The following is a 20,111-nucleotide window of genomic DNA, read 5'->3' as shown; positions in this document are numbered from 1 at the left end:
CCTCGCCTGCTTTAACTCTGCCCTCTCCTCTGGCTGACAACAATATTTCTCCATCCTTAAAGCCTCCCACGCTCATTGCCTGCAGTAGGTGCTCCAGATTTTTAACTCCTTTCTCAAAAGGGAGCCCCTCAACCTTACAACTCTTTCCCTGAATGACCAGGACGCACACTTTATAAATAAAATTGAATCCATCAGGCGTGACCTCCCTAAAATCTCTTATTAATAATAATAATCATCATAATCAGGATGTTTGTTAAGCACTTCCTATGTGCCAGGCATCGTACTAAGTGCTGGATACAAGCAAATGGGGTTGAACACAGTCCCTGCCCCATGTGGGGCTCACGGTCTCAAACCCCATTTTATAGATGAGGTAACAGAGGCATGGAGAGATAGAATGACTTGCCCAAGGTCACATAGCAGACACATGGTGGAGTTGGGATTAGAATCCATGACCTTCTGACTCCCAGGCCTGTCTCTAGCCACTATGCCATGCTACTTCTCATGCTTTTCTCCTTCTCTCCAGTCTCTCTCGTCCTGAGCCCTCTTCAACTTTCCCAGTTTACCCAGCAGCATCCTATGAGGAGACCTGCTTCCTTTCACACTTGACCCTCTCCACCTGTGCCTCTGACTCCATCCTTACAAACCATATCAAAACACTCTCCCCGTCCTTTCTTCCCTCCCTGACCACCATCTTCAACCACTCTCTTTCCTGTGGCTTCTTCCCCACTGTTTTCAAACACGCTCATGTCTCTCCTATCCTAAAAAACCCCCTCCCTTGACCCCACAGCTCCCTCCAGTTATCTCCCCATCTCCCTCCTACCATTCCTCCCCAGTCACCTTAGTGAGTCGTCTACACCCGCTGTCTCAAGATCTTCTCCTCCAAATCTCTCCTTGACCCCCTCCAATCTGGCTTTCGCCACCTTCCCTCCACAGAACCTGCCCTCTCTAAGGCCACCGATGACCTTCTCCTTGCCAAATCCAATGGCCTCTATGCCATCCTAACTCTTCTCCACCTGTTGGCTCCTCCCGTCTTTCCCATCATTGTAGACAACACCACTATCCTCAGTATGCCAGAGGCCTGTAATTTTGGCATGATCCTCAACTTATTCACCATATTCAATCTGCCACCGTATCGGGTTGGTTCTTCCTCGACAACATCTCTAAAATCCACCCTTTCCTCTCCATCCAAACTGCTACTCTGCTGATCAAAGCTCTTATCCTATCCCGCCTTGACAAATGCATCCTCCTCCTCGCTGACTTTCAAGCCTCCTGTCTCTCCCCACTATAGTGCATATTCATTAATTCATTCATTAAATCATATTTACTGAGTGCTTACCGTGTGCAGAACACTGTATTAAGCGCTTGGAAAGTACTGTTCAGCAATAAAGAGAGACAATCCCTGCCCACAACGGGCTTACAGTCTGGAAGGGGGGAGACAGATATCTGCTTCGATCATTTTTCTAAAAACAACAACATTCAGTCCACATCTCCCCAGTGCTCTAAAACCGCCAACTGTTGCCAATCCACCTTCTCATAAAGTAGAAACTCCATGCAATCTAATAATAATATTGGTATTAATAATAAAAATAACTGTGGTATTTGTTAAGGGCTTACTATGTGCCAGACACTGCACTAAGGCCTGGGGTGGATAGAAGCAAATCGGGTTGGGCACAGTGCCTGAGCCATGTGGGGCTCACACTCTCAATCCCCATTTTATAGATGAGGTAACTGAGGCCTAGAGAATTCAATCATTCAATCATATTTATTGAGCACTTACTGTGTGCAGAGCACTGTACTAAGTGCTTGGAAAGTATAAGTTGACAGCAGAGACAACCCCTACCCAACAACAGGCTCACAGTCTAGAAGGGGGAGACAGACAACAAAACAAAACCAGTAGACAGGCATCAATAGCATCAAAATAAATAGAATTATAGATATACACACATCCTTAATAAAATGAATAGAACAATAAATATGTCCAAATATACACAAGTGCTGTGGGGCGGGGAAGGGGGTAGAGCAGAGGGAGGGAGTCGGGGCGATGGGGAGGGGAGGTGCAGAGGAAAAGGGGGGCTCAGTCTAGGAAGGCCTCCTGGAGGAGGTGAGCTCTCAGTAGGGCTTTGAGGAGGAGAAGAGAGTGAGTTTGGCGGAGGTGAGGAGGGAGGTAGGACGAGGGCCAGGGGTCGCCGAAGGGACAGGTGAGAACGAGGCCCACTGAGAAGGTTAGCGACGGCAGGGGAGCGGAGTGTACGGGCTGGGACGGAGGAGAGAAGGGAGGTGAGGTAGGAGGGGGTGACGGGACGGACGGCTCTGAAGCCAGCAGTGAGGAGTTTTTGTTTGATATGGAGGTGGATGGGCAACCACTGGAGGTTTTTGAAGAGGGGGTTGATATGCCCAGAGCCTTTCTGTAGAAAGAGAATCTGGGCAGGACAGTGAAGTATAGACTGAAGAGGGGAAAGACAGGAGGTTGGGAGATAACACAGGAGGCTGATGCAGTCATCCAGAGAAGTTAAGTGACTTGCCCCAGGTCACCCAGCAGACACGTAGCAGAGCTAGGATTAGAATCCAGGCCTGGGCTCTATCCACTAAGCCATGCTGTGAAGGTTATTGCTAATGGGGATTAAGATTTAGAGCCCCATAGGGACGGGGACTATGTCCGCCCTGATTTGTTTGCATCCACCTCAGCGCTTAGTACACTACCTGGTAAGGTCTTAACAATTACCACAATTATTATTATTAGTAGAGAAGCAGCATGGCCCAGTGGCCAGAGCACAGGCTTGGGAGTCAGAGGACGTTGGTTCTAATCCCGCCTCCATTTGTCTGCTGTATGACCTAGGGCAGGTCACTTCTTTGTGCCTCATTTACCTCATCTGTCAGATGGGGATAACATGGTGAGCCTCACATGGGACAACCTGATGACCTGGGATCTACCCCAGCACTTAGAACATTGTTCTTGGCATATAGTAAACGCCGAACCACTACTGTAATAATTATCATCGTTATTATTATGACAACTATCAATATTATGGTCACTCCTACACTAACCACTTCTTCTGTGACAACTTCTACTATGACAGCTCCTGTTACTAGGACAACTACTATGACTATGACGACTTCTATGATAGTTACTGTTCCTATGACAACTACTACTGTGATGATGTCTTCTGCCATGACTGCTACTGTGACAACTATGATTACGACGACGTCTTTTACTGTGACAAGTACTGTTACTATGACAACCACCATGAGACGTCTACTATGATAACTTCCGCAACCGCTGCTGTTACCATGGCGGCCATTACTATGACAACGACTACTACGAGACCGCTACTATAGTGTCCTCTCCTATGACATCTGCTCCTATGAACCAATGCTACGGGCAAATCCACCTTCGACAGAAGGCGGGAGACGACTTGTCCGATGTCTTTTCTCCACTCTGGGATGTTGGGGTTGTACATGTCCAGGTGTTTGGTGAAGGTCAGAGGCAGGACTTGGAATTGATCTGGAAAAAGAAGAGAGAGACGTCTGAACCCTCGACGTGGCGGGAACTTTTAGTAGTTTGTAGACGGAGAAAATACCCGGATCGCAGATGTTTCCATTTGGAAATGTCATTCCTTCACCCTCTTCCACCTGTTTGGTTGTAGAATTGTTTAGTTAGGGAGGCTGCAACCCAGTGGAAAACGAAAGGCCAAAAATAACCTTGTTTTAAACTACAGGTGAAAGTTCCTTGTGGGCAGGGAAGGGGAACTTGTTTAATAAGAATGTTGGTATTTGTTAAGCGCTTACTATGTGCAGAGCACTGTTCTAAGCGCTGGGGGAGATACAGGGTCATCAGATTGTCCCACGGGAGGCTCACAGTCTTAATCTCCATTGTACAGATGAGGGAACTGAGGCACAGAGAAGTGAAGTGACTTGCCCACAGTCACACAGCTGACCAGTGGCAGAGTTGGGATTCGAACCCATGACCTCTGACTCCCAAGCTCGGGATCTTTCCACTGAGCCACGCTGCTTAGCCAAGCTGCTTACTTTATACTCCCCCAAACACTTAGTTCAGTGCTCTGCAAACAGCAAAATGCTCAACGAGTACCATTGATTGAGTCTGTTCCCCCTCCCCCCCCCACACCACTTTATACTTTCACAGGTGCTCAATATTCATTCATTCATTCATTCATTCAATCGCATTTAATGAGCACTTACTGTGTGCAGAGCACTGTACTAAGCGCTTGGAAAGTATAATTCAGCACTAAAGAGAGACAATCCTGGCCCACAAAGATCTTACGTAAACAGTAATAATAATAATGATGATATTTGTTGAACATTTACTATGTGCCAGGTACTAAGAACAGGAGAGGATACAAGCTAATCAGGTTGGACACAGTCCCTGTCCCACATGGAGCTCACAGTCTTAATCCCCATTTTCCAAATGACAGAACTGAGGCTCAGAGAAGTGAAGTGACTTGGCCAAGGTCACACAGCGGAGACTAATAATAATAATAATAATAATCATGTTGGTATTTGTTAAGCCCTTACTATGTGCAGAGCACTGTTCTAAGCGCTGGGGTAGATACAGGGTAATCAGGTTGTCCCACGTGGGGCTCACAGTTAATCCCCATTTAACAGATGAGGGAACTGAGGCACAGAGAAGTTAAGTGACTTGCCCACAGTCACACAGCTGACGAGTGGCAGAGCCGGGAGTCGAACTCATGACCTCTGACGCCGAAGCCCAGGCTCTTTTCCACTGAGCCACGCTGCCCGGCATTAGAACCCATGATTTTCTGACTCCCAGGCTCTGCGCTAGCCACTAGGCCATGCTGCTTCTCACGTTCCACTCAGGGCTCAACAGTCTAAGTAGCTTCTGTAATAAAACTCTTCGAAGGCAGCTTGAAATGAGGCAGACATGACTCATTCATTCAATCATATTTATTGAGCACTTACCTTGTGCAGGGTACTGTACTAAGCGCTATTCTCTGTTACCTAGTGCACGTGTGGACTTTTTTGGCTTTTCCAGAGGGTGCAGGGACTTTCTTCCTTTCCTCAGCACTTGGATATGTCTATGTTTTTATGGAGACTCCTTTGCATAATTTCATTTCCTTCATTCCACTCATCAATTGATCAGTAGAACAGTGCTCGGCACACAGTAAGCGTTTAACAAATACCACAATAGAGAAACAGCATAGCTTAGTGGAAAGAGCTCGGACTTGGAAGTCAGAGGACGTGAGTTCTAATCCCAGCTCTGCCACTTATCAGCTATGTGACTTTGGGCCAATCACTTAAATTCTCTGTGCCCTCGGTTACCTCATCTGTAAAATGGGAATGAGGACTGTGAGGCCCACGTGGGACCACCTGATTACTCTTTACCCCAGTGCTTAGAACAATGCTTGGAACATAATAAGCGCTTAACAAATACCATCATCATCATCACAATTATAATATAACGTAATATATCATTATATATAATGATAACGTAATGTACGATATAATCATGGTATTTGTTAAGCGCTTACTATGTACCGGGCACCATATTACTTGCTGGGGAGGATACGAGCAAATCGGGTTGGACACAGTCCCATGTGGGACTCACAGTCTCCAACCCCATTTTACAGATGAGGTCACTGAGGCCCGGAGAAGTGAAGTGACCTGCCCAAGGCCACACAGCAGACAAGTGGAAGACCCGGGATTAGAACCGATGACCCTCTCACTCCCGGGCCCCGGCTCCATCCACTAGGCCAAGCTTGCCCAGGGTCACGCAGCAGGCCAGCGACGGAGCTGGGATTCGAACCCGGACCTCCGGATTTGTAGTCTCGGGCTCTTTCCAGTTGCCACGCTGCACGCGACTGGAATGCAAAGCACTGGGCTGAACGCTTTGTCACACTTGGATGATTCTACCGTGCGCTGTGAAGCGGCTAAAAGACAAATCTCATTTGCATGCAAATTGTTACTTGGGCTTCCATCTTCTTTTGGGCTCTCTAAATTGGGAGCTGCCAACGTGGACAACAAGGGCAGAATAACCGAAGGGAAAACGGAAGTCAGATGATCCGGAAGGCTAACCGGGTTGCCTTTATTCCCAGCCTCAAAGAACACCCGTGATTTGAGCTGGACTCCATCCCATTTAGAAAAATGCCCTTACGTATCAGAAGCCAACCGGTAAGCGGGTTCACTGATGCTTTACAGCCATCGCTTTGATTTCATTTTCAGATCAGCATAACGTCAACAAGATCCCTTCTAGACGGGAGAAGGACAGACCCGTTTGACGGGGATATTCACGATGCGAAAAAGGATGGGTTCTGATTTTTTTGTTGGTCTTTTTTTAATTTTCACTCTCCACTCATGGACATACTTTTCACGCATCTCTTTTGAGACGAGCCCGATTCCCGATTTGACAGCATGTATCCAAGTGTAAATAATGCAGCTGCCGTGTTAAATCTGTCAAACCTCCCAGCTTGCTTGGTCAGCAGTTGACACTTGGTCAGCAAAGTAAACAGACATCAATTAAGGGTCACTTAGTCGTTCCAGCTAGACTCGGGAGAATTGTTTGCTCCTGTACCAACGGGCAAGCGTGATTTCCCAGCAGTCAAACGGTCGGGTTTCCATTTTGAGGCTGAACCTCTTTTGCCTTTCCTGTTGTTTTCAAATAAAACGTCAAGCGTTCATGGCTTTCGGGAACATGAGGCAAGCTCCGATTTCGAAAAGCCCGATGAAAGAGAAACAGAGTTAAAGGTGGAGAGAAAGGACCTGGGTTCTAATTCTGATCCCGCCACCTATGTGACCTTGGGCCAGTCACTTCACTTCTCTGTGGCTTCAGTTCCCTCAACTGTAAAATGGGGATTAAGACTGTGAACCACATGGGGGACAATGGTGTCCGACCTGATTAATTTGTTTCTACCCCAGCGCGAAGTGTAGTGCCGGGTATATAGTATGTGTTCAATAAATACCATTAAAAAAAGGAGGTAGAAGATTGAAAAAATGAATAAAGAGGAGAAAGAAAAGAGAGAAACAAAAAAAGGAGGAGGTAGAAGACTGAAAAAGTGAGTAAAGAGGAGAAAGAGAAGAGAGAAACAAAAAAAGGATGAGGTAGAAGATTGAAAAAGTGAGTAAAGAGGAGAAAAAGAGAGAAAGGGAAAGATGAGGTGATAAAAGAGAAAGGAGGGGATTATCAATGTCTGAATTGATATAAAGGCTCAGCTAGGTTCAATTGGACAGTTTTCTCATCACCTCTTAAATCCAAAGAATGCTCATTAATTGGAATTATCCTTGCTGGGTTTTTTTTGCTTTTTTTTCTCAGTGAAAACTACAGTTGTCTGTCTAGAGGGGCCTGGGAGCCACTGGACCTCACACTCTTAATCCCCATTTTACAGTCGAGGGACTGAGAAAAGTTAAATGACTTGCCCAAGGTCACACAGCAGACATGTGACAAAGAAGCAGCGTGGCTTAGTGGAAAGAGCACAGGCTCGGGAGACAGAGGTCATGGGTTCTAATCCCAGCTCCACCACATCAGCTGTGTGACTTTGGGCAAATCACTTAACTTCTCTGTGCCTCAGTTACCTCAACTGGAAAATGGGGATTAAGACTGTAAACCCCACATGGGACAACCTGATTACCTTGTATCTACTCTGGCTCTTAGAACAGTGCTTGGCACATAGTAAATGCTTAACAAATATCGTTATTGTTATCATTGTAATTATATTATGCAGGAGATTCAGGATTAGAACCCAGGTCCTTCTGACTCCCAGAACCATGCTCTATCCATTAAGCCATGCTAAAGAGAAGGCCAGACCCTGAGACCAGCGTCTTTCTCCAAGAGGAGGTTTCAGGAAAAAATACAATTCTCGAGGGAAAATGCAAGCATCCAATGCCCGGTGGGAAAAACAGAGAAATAGGAGATTTGAGTCTAGAGAAGTAGCGTGGCTCAGGGGAAAGAGCATGGGCTTGGGAGTCAGAGGTCATGAGTTCGAATCCCTGCTCTGCCACTTGTCAGCTGTGTGACTGTGGGCAAGTCACTTAACTTCTCGGTGCCTCAGTTCCCTCATCTGGAAAATGGGGATTAAGACTGTGAGCCTCACGTGGGACAACCTGATGACCCTGTATCTACCCCAGCACTTAGAACAGTGCTTGGCACATAGTAAGCGCTTAACAAATACCAACATTATTATTATTATTATTATTATTATTATGAATTTCCCCTCTGCCATTATTAACATCTGTCCCTCTCTCTAGACTGTAAGCTTGTTGTGGGCAAGGAATCATCTGTAAAATAGGCATGAAGACTGTGAGCCCCATGTGGGACATGTACTGTGTCCAACATGATTAGATTGTATATATTGGCATAGTGGGTAGAGCAAGGGCCTGGAAGGTAAAGGTCCTGGGTTCTAATCCTGGCTCCACTACTTGCCTCCTGTGTGGACTTGGGTGAGTCACTTCACTTCTCTGGGCCTCAGTTACCTCATCTGTAAAATGGGGATTAAAACTGTGAGCCTTCGCAGGAGAAGTGTTACGTCCAACCGATTTGCTTGTATCCAGCTCAGCGCATAGTAATAATGTTGGTATTTGTTAAGCGCTTACTATGTGCAGAGCACTGTTCTTCTAAGCGCTGGGGTGGACACAGGGGAATCAGGTTGTCCCACGTGGGGCTCACAGTCTTCATCCCCATTTTCCAGATGAGGTAACTGAGGCCCAGAGAAGTGAAGTGACTTGCCCACAGTCACACAGCTGACGAGTGGCAGCGCCGGAATTCGAACCCATGACCTCTGACTCCAAAGCCCGGGCTCTTTCCACTGAGCCGCGCGTGCCTAGCACATAGTAAGGGTTTAACAAATACTATAATTATTATTATTCTCTATCCTGGTGCTCAGTACAGCGCCTGGCTCATTCTAAGCTCTTAATAAATACCCTAAAAACAAACGAATAAAAAAGAAAAGAGGAAGAGCAAAGGAGCAAAAAAAGGACTCACCCAAAACTCTGATGATTTTGGAATCCTGGAGCATGGTGTTTCCACAGGAAGCCTGTACTGTCACTCTGACCTCCCCGGACTCCGAGAAGCTGGTCACCAGGAAGCTCTCCAACGAGAGGAGGGGCTAGAATCCCCAAGGAAACCAAGTTAGATGGTGCTGGCTCCTATCATTCATTCGATCGTACTTACTGAGCACTTCCTCTGTGCAGAGCACTGGGCTAAGCGCTTGGGAGAGGGCGAGACAACGATAAACGGACACATTCCCTGCCCTCGGTGAGCTTAAGGTCTATCAGGGAACTTGCGGGTACTAGAGAAAGCAGGCTCCAGTGGAGGGAAAATTCAGTGGCTACAGTCTCTCAAACACTTAATCCAGTGCTCTGCATGCAGTCATTCATTCAGTGGTATAAATTGAGCGCTCACTGCGTGCAGAGCACTGTACTGAGCTCTCGGGAGAGTACAACAGAAAATGGACACATTCCCTGACCACAGGCTCACGGTCTAGAGGGGGAGACAGACATTAATATACATTAAAAAATGTAAATGAATGAATTCAGGCCACACTGAATTCATTCAATAGTATTTATTGAGCGCTTACTATGTGCAGAGCACTGTACTAAGCGCTTGGAATGAACAAGTCGGCAACAGAAGAACAAGTCGGCACTTCACTCTGATTCTACCGTATCTACTGAATCTATTAATTCTACTGTGATTCGATTTATTGCCATTCTTGATTCTATTCATTGCCATTCTTGATTCTATTTATTGCCATTGTTCTCGTCCGTCCGTCTCCCCGGATTAGACCGTGAGCCCGTCAAAGGGCAGGGACCGTCTCTATCTGTTACCGATTTGTTCATTCCAAGCGCTTAGTACAGTGCTCTGTACATAGTAAGCGCTCAATAAATACTATTGAATATTGTATCTACCTCAGCGCCTAGGCCAGAGGTGTCACATAGTAAGCCCTTAAAAAATACCATTGTTATCAATATTATCCTTATTATTTTTAAATAATGAAGCACCATTTATCATCTGTTCATTCATTCATGAACAAATGAATAAACAAACTTGGTGCTTCGTTATTTAAAATTATAATGACAATAATGATAACAATGATAAAAATGGTATTTTTTAACTGCGTGCTATGTGCCAATATTGGTCTAAGCACTGGGGTAGATACAAGAGAATCAGAGTGAAGGGACACAGGGTCGCCTAGTAGGTAGAGCCCAAGCCTGGGAGTCAGAAGGTCCTGGATTCTAATCCCAGCTCTCCTGCTTGTAATTATGGTATTTGTCTTTGTTATGGTATTTGCTAAGCGTTTAACTATGTGCCAAGCACTGTACTAAGCGCTGGGGTGGACACAAGCAGATCGGGTTGGACACAGTCCCTGTCCCACGTGGGGCTCGCGGTCTCAATCCCCATTTTACAGATGAGGTAACTGAGGCCCAGAGAAGTTAAGTGACTGGCTCAAAGTCACACAGCAGATAAGTGGCGAAGCCGGGATTAGAACCCATGACCTTTGACTCCCAAGCCCAGGCTCTTTCCACTGACCCACATTGCTTCCATAAGTGCTTGTCTGCTGGGTTCATTCATTCATTCATTCAATAGTATTTATTAAGCGCTTACTATGTGCAGAGCACTGTACTAAGCTCTTGGAATGTACAATTCGGCAACAGAGAGAGTCAATCCCTGCCCACTGATGGGCTTACAGTCTAATCGGGGGAAACAGACAAAAACAATAGCAATAAATAGAATGAAGGGGATGTACATCCCATTAACAAAATAAATAGGGTGATAAAAATATATACAGTTGAGCGGATGAGCACAGTGCTGGGGGGAGGGGAAGGGAGAGGGGGAGGAGCAGAGGGAAGGGGGGTGGAAAGGGGGCTTAGCTGAGGGGAGGTGAAGACGGGGGCAGAGGGTCAGCAGAGGGAGCAGAAGGAAAAGGGGAAGCTCAGTGCGGGAAGGTCTCTTGGAGGAGGTGAGCTCCCGGTAGGGCTTCGAAGAGGGGAAGAGAGTCAGATTGGCGGAGGTGAGGAGGGAGGGCCTTCCGGGACGGCGGGAGGACGTGGGCCAGGGGTCGACGGCGGGATGGGCGAGAACGGGGGCCGGCGAGGAGGCGGGCGACGGAGGAGCGGAGCGTGCGGGGTGGGCGGTGGAAAGAGAGAAAGGAGAAGAGGTAGGAGGGGGCAAGGGGATGGAGAACACACAGTGAGCACTCAATAAGCATGGTTGACTGAACAACTGAATGAACTCTGGACCCTCTCCCTATAGATTGCCAGTGCTTAACAAATATCACAATTATTATCCTTATTATCGAGAGAGGGGATCGGTCTACTTACACTACTGGACTCTCTCAATTGCTCAGAACAACGCTCTGCACATTGTAGACTGTAAGCCCTTTCAGAGTAGGGATCATGCCTACCAACTCTACTGTACTTTCCCAAATGCTCGGTACAGTGCCCTGCACAGAGGAAGTGCTTAATAAACACCACAGATTGATATTTTTACAATGTTAGTAGAGTCTTGCTTTGAAATTAAGGCCTGACCGAAGGGGCATTTCTGCGGTTGGCAGGAAGGAGGAGAGAGCGGGAGAGTCCGTTGGTTTTTTTCCTGTGAGGCCAGGAGAGGTCTCGTGGATGAAATAAATGTTCCAAGCAGCCAGTTGATACCTGCAGGTTATCTCCGAGCCACCAGTAGTACACGGTGAAATTAGCATTTTGGGGCAGCAAGACAGCTGTGAGGTTCACTTCTTGGTTTCTCCCGACGACTGGAACTGCTTCGAGGTACAGGGCCTGCAGTGGAGCTGAGGAGGGTCCACAAAACACAATGATCGATTAATCAAGAGTCAAGCATTTCCTCTTGGTCCCCTACTCTTTTTTTCTAATGTACCAGCACTCTAAAAAGAATACTAATAATTATGGCATTTGTTAAGCGCTTACTATGTGCCAGGTACTGTACTAAACGCCGAGGTCCCTGTCCACATGGGGCTCACAGTCTCCGTCACCATTTTCCCGAAAAGGTGACTGAGGCCCAGAGGAAGTGAAACGACTTGCCCAGGGTCACACAGCAGATAAGCAAAAAGCAGCGTGGCCTAATGGGAAGAGCCCAGGTTTGGGAGTCAGAGGTCGTGGGTTCTCATCCCGGCTCCGTCACTTGTCAGCTGAGGGACTTTGGGCAAGTCACTTCATTTGTCTTTGCCTCATCTGTAAAATGGGGATGAAGACTGTGAGCCCCCCATGGGACAACCTAATTAGCTTGTATCTACCAGTGCTTAGAGCAGTGCTTGGCACATAGTAAGCGCTTAACAAATGCCATTATTATTATTATTATTATTATTATTAAGTGGCAGAGCAGGATGAGAACTCATGACCTTCTCTCAGGCCCATGCTCTGTCCACTATGCTATGCCTGGGGTAGATACAAGATCATCAGCAAATAGTCAGGAGCAGCATAGCCCAGCAGATAGCGGACTTTCCTCTTTTCTCAAGCCTCTTTTCATGCATTCATTCATTCATTCATTCGTATTTATTGAGTGCTTACTATGTGCAGAGCACTATACTAAGTGCTTGGAATGTACAAATTGGTGACAGATAGAGACAAACCCTGCCCTTTGACGGGCTTACGGTCTAATCGGGGGAGACAGACAAGAATAACGGCAATAAAAAGAATCAGGGGAAGAACATCTCATTAAAGCAATAGAAAATAAATAGAATCAGGGTGATGTACCTCTCATTACCCCTCTTCCTCTTCTCCCACTCCCTTCTGCATCACCCTGACTTGCTCCCTTTATTCATCCCCCGCTCTCAGCCCCACACCGCTTATGTCCATATCTGTCATTTATTTCTTTCTATTAATGTCAGTCTCCCCCTCTAGATTGGAAGCTCATGGTGGGCGGGGAATGTGTCTGTTTATTGTTTCATTGTCCTCTACCAAGTACTTAGTACAGAATTCTGCACACAGTAACTGCTCAATAAATACAATTGAATGAAGGAATGAATGAAGTCAGAGGACTCGGGTTCTAATCCTGGCTCTGCCACTCATTTATCATTATTGTTATTATTATTAAAGGCCATGAGCCTGCCGTGTGTTGACCTCAGCAGATCTCAATGCCTGGAAATCAAGAGCTCTGCCATGTACCTCCTGGGAGAACTTGGGAAAATCACTTAACATATCTGTGCCTCAGTTCCCTCATCAGCCATAGGAGGATTTAATACTTGTTCTCCCTCTAATGTAGACTGTGATGCATGTGGGACCTGAATATTTTGTTTCTAATCCAGTGCTTAATACGGTGTTTGCCACGCTGGACTGTGAGCTTGTTGTGGGCAGGGAACGTGTCTACCGATACATGGCAGCACGGCCCAGTGGATAGAGCACGGGACTCGAAATCAGAAGGACCCGTGTTCTAATCCTGACTCTCCTATTTGACCACTGTGTGAGCATGGGCAAGTCACTTCACTTCTCGGCGCCTCATTTACCTCCTCTGTAAAATGGGGCTGGAGACCGTGAGCCCCACGTGGGACAGGGACTGCGATCATCCCGATCAAGTTGTATGCTTCGTACAGTGTCTGGCAAATAGTAAGCGCTTAACAAATAAGCCTTTAAAAAAACCCATCGTTTTGAAATTATATTCTCCCAAGCGCTTAGATCGGGGCCCCGCATGCGATTAGCACTCAATAAATACGATCAATTGCTGGAAGTTCAATCTGCTTTTTGTTACGGTGGCCTTTTAACCTCACTCTCTTCAGAAACTCTTCTGGCAGCAGAATTGGAGCAGTTGGTGGAAATAAAGCGGTGTTATTTTTTTTCCAAACAGAGCAGTCCGCCAGAAAAGAGATCATCAGATCGGCTCAGCAGTACTTTAAAATCTGGCTTTTCTGGCAACGTGCAGTCAGAGGACTCTGGGGAAATCTGATTAAGTGGAGAAGACAGTTGGGCTGTTTTCTTCCTGCTGAAACAGGTCAATACTGGAATTCCCTGAGGGATGCTCACATCTTCTATTTTTTTTAATATGCTAAATAGAATTTTTCTCTGGTCATTGTGGATACCGGGGCCATTTCTGAAAGAAATCAAGTAGCTGACGGAACATAAACATAAATGCCGGGTGGAAATCACCCAATTTACCATCAGCGAAGACAGCATCTGGGTTAGTTCTTTTCATCTATGAAAAAGAACAGCTGTTTGCCTCAGTGTAGCTCAGGAACGTCCTCGGTTCTGAACTGTCCCCCAAGATTAGACGCTCTGGGCTGATGATCTTCCCTGACGAGACCGCGTATCCTCTTCTCCCAATCCCATCTACATCGCCCTGATATGCTCCTTTTACACACCCCTCCCGGGGTGGCATCTCTTTCTGTATCCGTAATTTATTTATTTACATCGATATCTGTATCCCGCTCCAAACTGTAAGTTCTCTGTTTGCAGGAAACTTGTCTACAACTCTGTTGTGTTCTCCCAAGTGCTTAATACAGTGCTCTGCACACGGTAAGTGCTCATTCGATACGATTGATTTTTTGATTGATTGACTGCATGAGAACTCTAGTAGTAAACTGTTCACAGCTTTACCTCCGTTATCCTTATTCATTCATTCATTCAATTGTATTTATTGAGCGCTTACTGTGCGCACAGCACTGTACTAAGTGCTGGGAAAGTGCAATTCGGCAATAAAAAGAGCTTCCTTAAGGAAGATCACATAGATCAGGGACCTAATTATCTTGAATTTATTCCAGCATTTAGCTTGGCACATAGTAAATGCTTAACCACTCTTATTATTGTCATTATTTTTATTATTGAGATGCAGCTTGGCCTAATGGATAGAGCCCAGACCTGGAAGTCAGAAGGATCTGGGTTCTAATTCCGGCTCCGCCGGACTCCACAGTCCATCTGCTGTGTGACCTTGGTCCAGTCACTTCACTCTTCTGAGCCTCAATTACCTCATCTGTAGAAATGGGAATTATGGCTGTGAGCTCCATGTGGCACAGAGACTGTGTCCCACGTGAGTAGCTTCTATCTACCACAGTGCTTAGAACAGTGCTTGACACATAGTAAGCGCTTACAAATACCTTTTAAAAAAAGCATAATTATCAGTTAAAGAGGAGAAAAAAATAGAGAAACTGCCATGTGGCCTAATGGAAATTGTATAGGACTGAGAGCTGAGCCCGTTGTTGGGTAGGGATTGTCTCTGTTGCCGAATTGTACTTTCTAAGCGCTTAGTACAGTGCTTCTATTTATTGCCGTTGTTCTTGTCTGTCTTGATTCTATTTATCGCCATCGTTCTCGTCCGTCCGTCTCCCCCGATTAGACCGTAAGCCCGTCAAAGGGCAGGGACTGTCTCTATCTCTTACCGATCTGTCCATTCCAAGCGCTTAGTACAGTGCTCTGCACATAGTAAGCGCTCAATAAATACTATTGAATGAATGAATGAATTCCGCACAAGGTAAGCGCTCAATTAATACGATTCAATGAATGAATGAATGAGAACCTATCAATTAGTCAATCAGGGATATTTATTGAGTGCTTACTGTGCGCAGAAACCTGCCCGAAACCTTTTTTTCTTTCTCATTCCGAGTCATCTCTGTCCCGTAGTGACTCCACGGACCCATCTCTCCCAGAAGACCCCACCTCCATCTTCAATCGTTCCGGTAGTGGATCCACAGTGTTTTCGTGGAAAAAATCCGGCCATGGTTTACCAATGCCTCCCTCAGCCCAGTCGACTTGAGTCTCCGCCCTCGACTCTGTCCCGTGCCTCTGCCGCCCGGCACGGGGGAGTTTTGACTTGTGGCCGAGGGCCTGCCGTTCGCTAGCCACTGGCCAAGCTGGGAATGGAATGGACAGGCCTCGGCTTCACTCTCCCTCCCCTAGTCAGGACTGGTAGAGGACTGGAAATTCTCCAGGTGCCATCCTGAGAGGGGGCCTAAACCTTTAGGAGACCACAATACAACAGAGCTGGTAGACACTGCTCCTGGCCCACAAGGACCTTATAGTCTAGAGAACCTGGGTTCTAATCCTACCACTTGCCTTGTGTGTGACCTTGGGCAAGTCACTTATCGTCTTGATTTCTCAGTTTAATCATATTAATGTCTGTCCCCTCCTCTAGGCTATAAACTCACGGGCGGGGAACTTGATTGCTAAGTCTGTTGTACCGTGCCCTGCCAAGTGCTTAGTACAGCGTGGCTCAGTGGAAAGAGCACGGGCTTGGGAGTCGGAGGTCATGAGTTCGAATCCCGGCTCTGCCACTCGTCGGCTGTGTGACTGTGGGCAAGTCACTTTACTTCTCTGGGCCTCAGTGACCTCATCTGTAAAATGGGGATTAACTGTGAGCCTCATGTGGGACAACCTGATGACCCTGTATCTACCCCAGCGCTTAGAACAGTGCTCTGCACATAGTAAGCTCTTAACAAATACCAACATTATTATTATTATTGTTACAGCACTCTGTACATGGTAAGTGCTCAATAAACCCAATCGATTGAATGATTAATTGATTTAGTCATCTGTAAAATGGAGTTTAGATATCTGACCTCCTTCCTCTTCAGGCTGTGAGCCCCTTAGGGAAAGGATATGGGTCTACTGAAATGTATTTAGTCTTGTGTTTAGCACAATTTGTGGGTCACAGTAAGCACTTAGCCATATCACTATTATTGCTTAGTACAGTGCCTGGCACATAGTAAGCACTTAACCAATACCATTATTATCATTAAGTTTATACTGTATGTTTATATACTGTATGTGTAAGTTTATACTATATGTTAATCATCCAATAGACAATTCCATGTACAACTGTGTATACTCACGAACAGTGAAATGCATCTATACATGCATGTGTGACTCAAAGATCAATGTGAGACCCACAGTCCGATTACACTGTCAAACACGAAGCCACAATCTTGTCATGGTGCGTTGACATGTTTGATGTTTGCAGTTCCTAGTGCTGTTTTCTCCTTTTCCCTCATTTTCTGTTCTTTTCAAAGCTCTTGGTTCGAAAGTGGGGCTCACAGTCTCGATCCCCTTGAGGTAACTGAGGCCCAGAGAAGTGAAGTGACTTGCCCAAGGTCACACAGCAGACAAGTGGTGGAGCCAGGATTAGAACTCATGACCTTCTGACTTTCGGGCCCAGGATCTATGGGCTCAGAGTAAAGTCAGAGAAGAGCCCCCAGTTTTAAAGTTCTTAAGGACAGTTTAATTATTCACCTGCCGGAATCCGGCATCAGTGGGTTGTTCGACCCCCAGTTTCCTGGACAACTGAGTAGCCCCTGCCCACCTTCCCCCCACAGATCCCTGCCCCCGTGATCACTGCCGCCTTATCCTCTGCCACTCGTCAGCTGTGTGACTGTGGGCAAGTCAGTTCACTTCTCTGTGCCTCAGTTACCTCATCTGTAAAATGGGGATTAACTGTGAGCCTCTCATGGGACAACCTGATTACCCTGCATCTACCCCAGCGCTTAGAACAGTAATCTGCACATAGTAAGTGCTTAACCAATACCAACATTATTATTATAATTATCCTGGGGCCTCTATTCTCACCTAGATGGTAAGATTGCCCCAAGAGATTAGAAGATTCCTCCACTAAAGTGTAAAATCCTCCACTAGATTGTAAAATTCTCTGTTAGACTGTAAAATCCTCCCCTAGATTGTAAGATCCTCCCCAAGACCATAAATCTCCTCCACTAGATTGTAAGATTCCCTGATTAGTTTGTAAAATCCCCCATGAGATTGTAAGATCCCCCTCTAGACTGTAAAATCCTCCACCAGTTTGTAAAATCCTGCACCAGGCCATAAGCTTCCCCCACTAGACTGTAAATTCTTCTCCTAGATTGTAAAATCTCCCAGTAGGTTGTAAAATCTTTTACAACAGTTCATTTCTCCAGTGGCATTTGTCGAAGAACGCTTAGCGTGTGCAGAGCACTAGAAAATGTGCTCGGGAGAGGACAGTAGAACAATAAACGGACACATTCCCTGCCCACAATGGGCTTACAGTTTTCAAGGGGAGATGGTCATTACTATAAATAAATGAAATGACAGATATGGACGTAAGAGCTTTGGGGCCGGGAGTTGGGACAGAGGAAGAATAAAGGGAGCAAGTGAGGGTAGCGCAGAAGGGAGTGGGAGAAGAGGAAAGGAGGGCTCAGGGAAGGCCACTTGGAGGAGGAGATGGGTCTTCAGTAAGGCTCTGAAGGGGAGAAAGTGTAACTGTGGGATTTGAGGAGGGAGGGCGTTCCAGGCCAGAGGCAGGACGTGGGCGAGAGGTCAGTGGTGAGACAGGCGAGATGGAGGTATGAGACCGGTGAGATGGAGATATGAGACTGGTGAGACGGAAGTACAGTGAGTAGGTTGGCAATAGAGGAGAGAAGGACGTGGGCTGCGTAGTAGGAGTAGGAAACCAGAGAGGTGAGGTAGGAAAGAGGCACGGTGATTGATGGTAATGGTATTTAAGTGCTTACTATGTGTCAGGCACTCTTCTAAGTGCTGTAAGATTAAGACTGGGAGCCCCAGGTGGGACAGGGACTGTGTCCAACCTGATTATTTTATACCTACCCCAGTGCTTAAAGCAGCACTCGGAGCATAGTATGTGCTTAACAAACGCCATAGTTATTGTTATTATTACTATACAAGATAATCAGGTGGGACACGGTCCCTGTCCCGTGTGGGGCTCGCAGTCCTCATTCCATTTTACGGATGAGGGAACTGAGGCACGGAGAAGCCAAACAACTTGCCCAAGGTCACACAGCAAACAAGTGGCATCTACCACAGCGTTTAGTCAGGCATTTGACATATAGTAAGTGCTTAACAACCATCATTATTCTTCTAATTCTAGAGTGGTCGCACTCAGGGAAGCAGCGTGCCCTAGTGGAGCGAGCACGGGCCTGGGACTCAGAAGGTCCTGGGTTCAATCCCAACTCCACTACATGTCTGCTGTGTGACCTTGGGCAAGCCACTTCCCCTCTCTGGGCCTCAGTTCCTTCATTTGTAAAATGGGGGTTGAGACTGTGAGCCCCAGTGTGGGACAGAGACTGTGTCCAACCTGATTATCTTGTATAATAATAATAATGATAATGGGAGTTGTTAAGCGCTAACTATGTGCCAAGCACTGTTCTAAGCGCTGGGGTAGATAGAAGATAATCAGGGTGGACACAGACCACGTCCCAGCTGGGGCTCACAGTCTTAATCTCCAAGGGGACAAGGACCGTGTCCAACCTGATGAATTTGTATCTACCCCAAGCACTTAGAAGAGCGTGTGGCACAAAGTAAGCGCTTAACGGATACCATAATAATAATAACACTGATAATAACTTACAGTTGACTTGGACGAAGAGCACGGCCTCGTCGTGCCCGGCCACGTTCTCCGCTCGGACGGAGACCCTGTAGACGCCGGCGCTGTCGTAGCGGTGTCGGACGGACTCCCCGGCCAGGGTGAGGTTCACGTAGATGGCTTTAAACCCGTCCCCCAGGTCCACCTGGTATTTGGTGTTGAGCACGTCTCCCTGCGGGGGGGAAGCGAGAACAAACGGTTCGTGATTTGAACGGGGAAAAGGGGTCGACGGCTTGGATCATTTTTCGGAGAAAAGCCCGCTTCGCGTCTCCTTTGGTCATTCATTCAGTCGTATTTATGGAGGCCTTACTGCATGCCGAGCACTGGACCAAATTCATTCATTCAATAGTATATATTGAGCGCTTACTGTGTGCAGAGCACTGTACTAAGCGCTTGGAATGAACAAGTCGGCAACAGATAGAGACGGTCCCTGCCGTTTGACGGGCTTACGGTCTGATCGGGGGAGACGGACGGACGAGAACAGTGGCGATAAAGAGAGTCGAGGGGAAGAACATCGCGTAAAAACAATGGCAACTAAATAGAATGAAGGCGATGTACATTTCATTAACAAAATAAATAGGGTAATGAAAATATATACAGTTGAGGTGCTTGGGAGAAGACAGTACAACAATAAACAGACACGTTCCTTGCCCAGGCCCAGTCTAGAGGGAGGGAGACAGAGATTAATATAAAAAGGAAACTGCAGATATGTATATAATAATCACCATCATCATCATAATTATGGCATTTCATTCATTCAATCCTATATATCGAGGACACACTGCGTGCAGAGCACTGTACTAAGCACTTGGAAAGTACAATTCGGCAACAGATAGAGACAATCCCTATCCTACAATGGGCTCAC

The 20,111-nt window shown here is 46.6% G+C and overlaps 1 protein-coding gene across 3 annotated transcripts in view; it reads right to left on the bottom strand.

Annotated features, from left to right (window-relative positions):
• SORCS2 (sortilin related VPS10 domain containing receptor 2) overlaps positions 1–20,111 on the bottom strand; it is a 1,085,532-nt gene that overhangs the window by 30,763 nt on the left and 1,034,658 nt on the right. For all 3 annotated transcript variants that reach the window (XM_029063664.2, XM_029063665.2, XM_029063667.2), the window contains 4 exons: positions 19,232–19,418; positions 11,614–11,747; positions 8,948–9,071; positions 3,390–3,502 (listed from right to left, as the gene is read on the bottom strand). In XM_029063664.2, coding sequence (XP_028919497.1) covers positions 3,390–3,502; positions 8,948–9,071; positions 11,614–11,747; positions 19,232–19,418 — 558 coding nt within the window. The remainder of the gene's footprint in view (positions 1–3,389; positions 3,503–8,947; positions 9,072–11,613; positions 11,748–19,231; positions 19,419–20,111) is intronic.

The sequence above is a fragment of the Ornithorhynchus anatinus genome, chromosome 4, assembly GCF_004115215.2.
Source record: "Ornithorhynchus anatinus isolate Pmale09 chromosome 4, mOrnAna1.pri.v4, whole genome shotgun sequence".
NCBI lineage: Eukaryota > Metazoa > Chordata > Mammalia > Monotremata > Ornithorhynchidae > Ornithorhynchus > Ornithorhynchus anatinus.
Note: the sequence above shows the minus strand (reverse complement) of the source record. Positions and strands in the feature narration are given on the sequence as shown.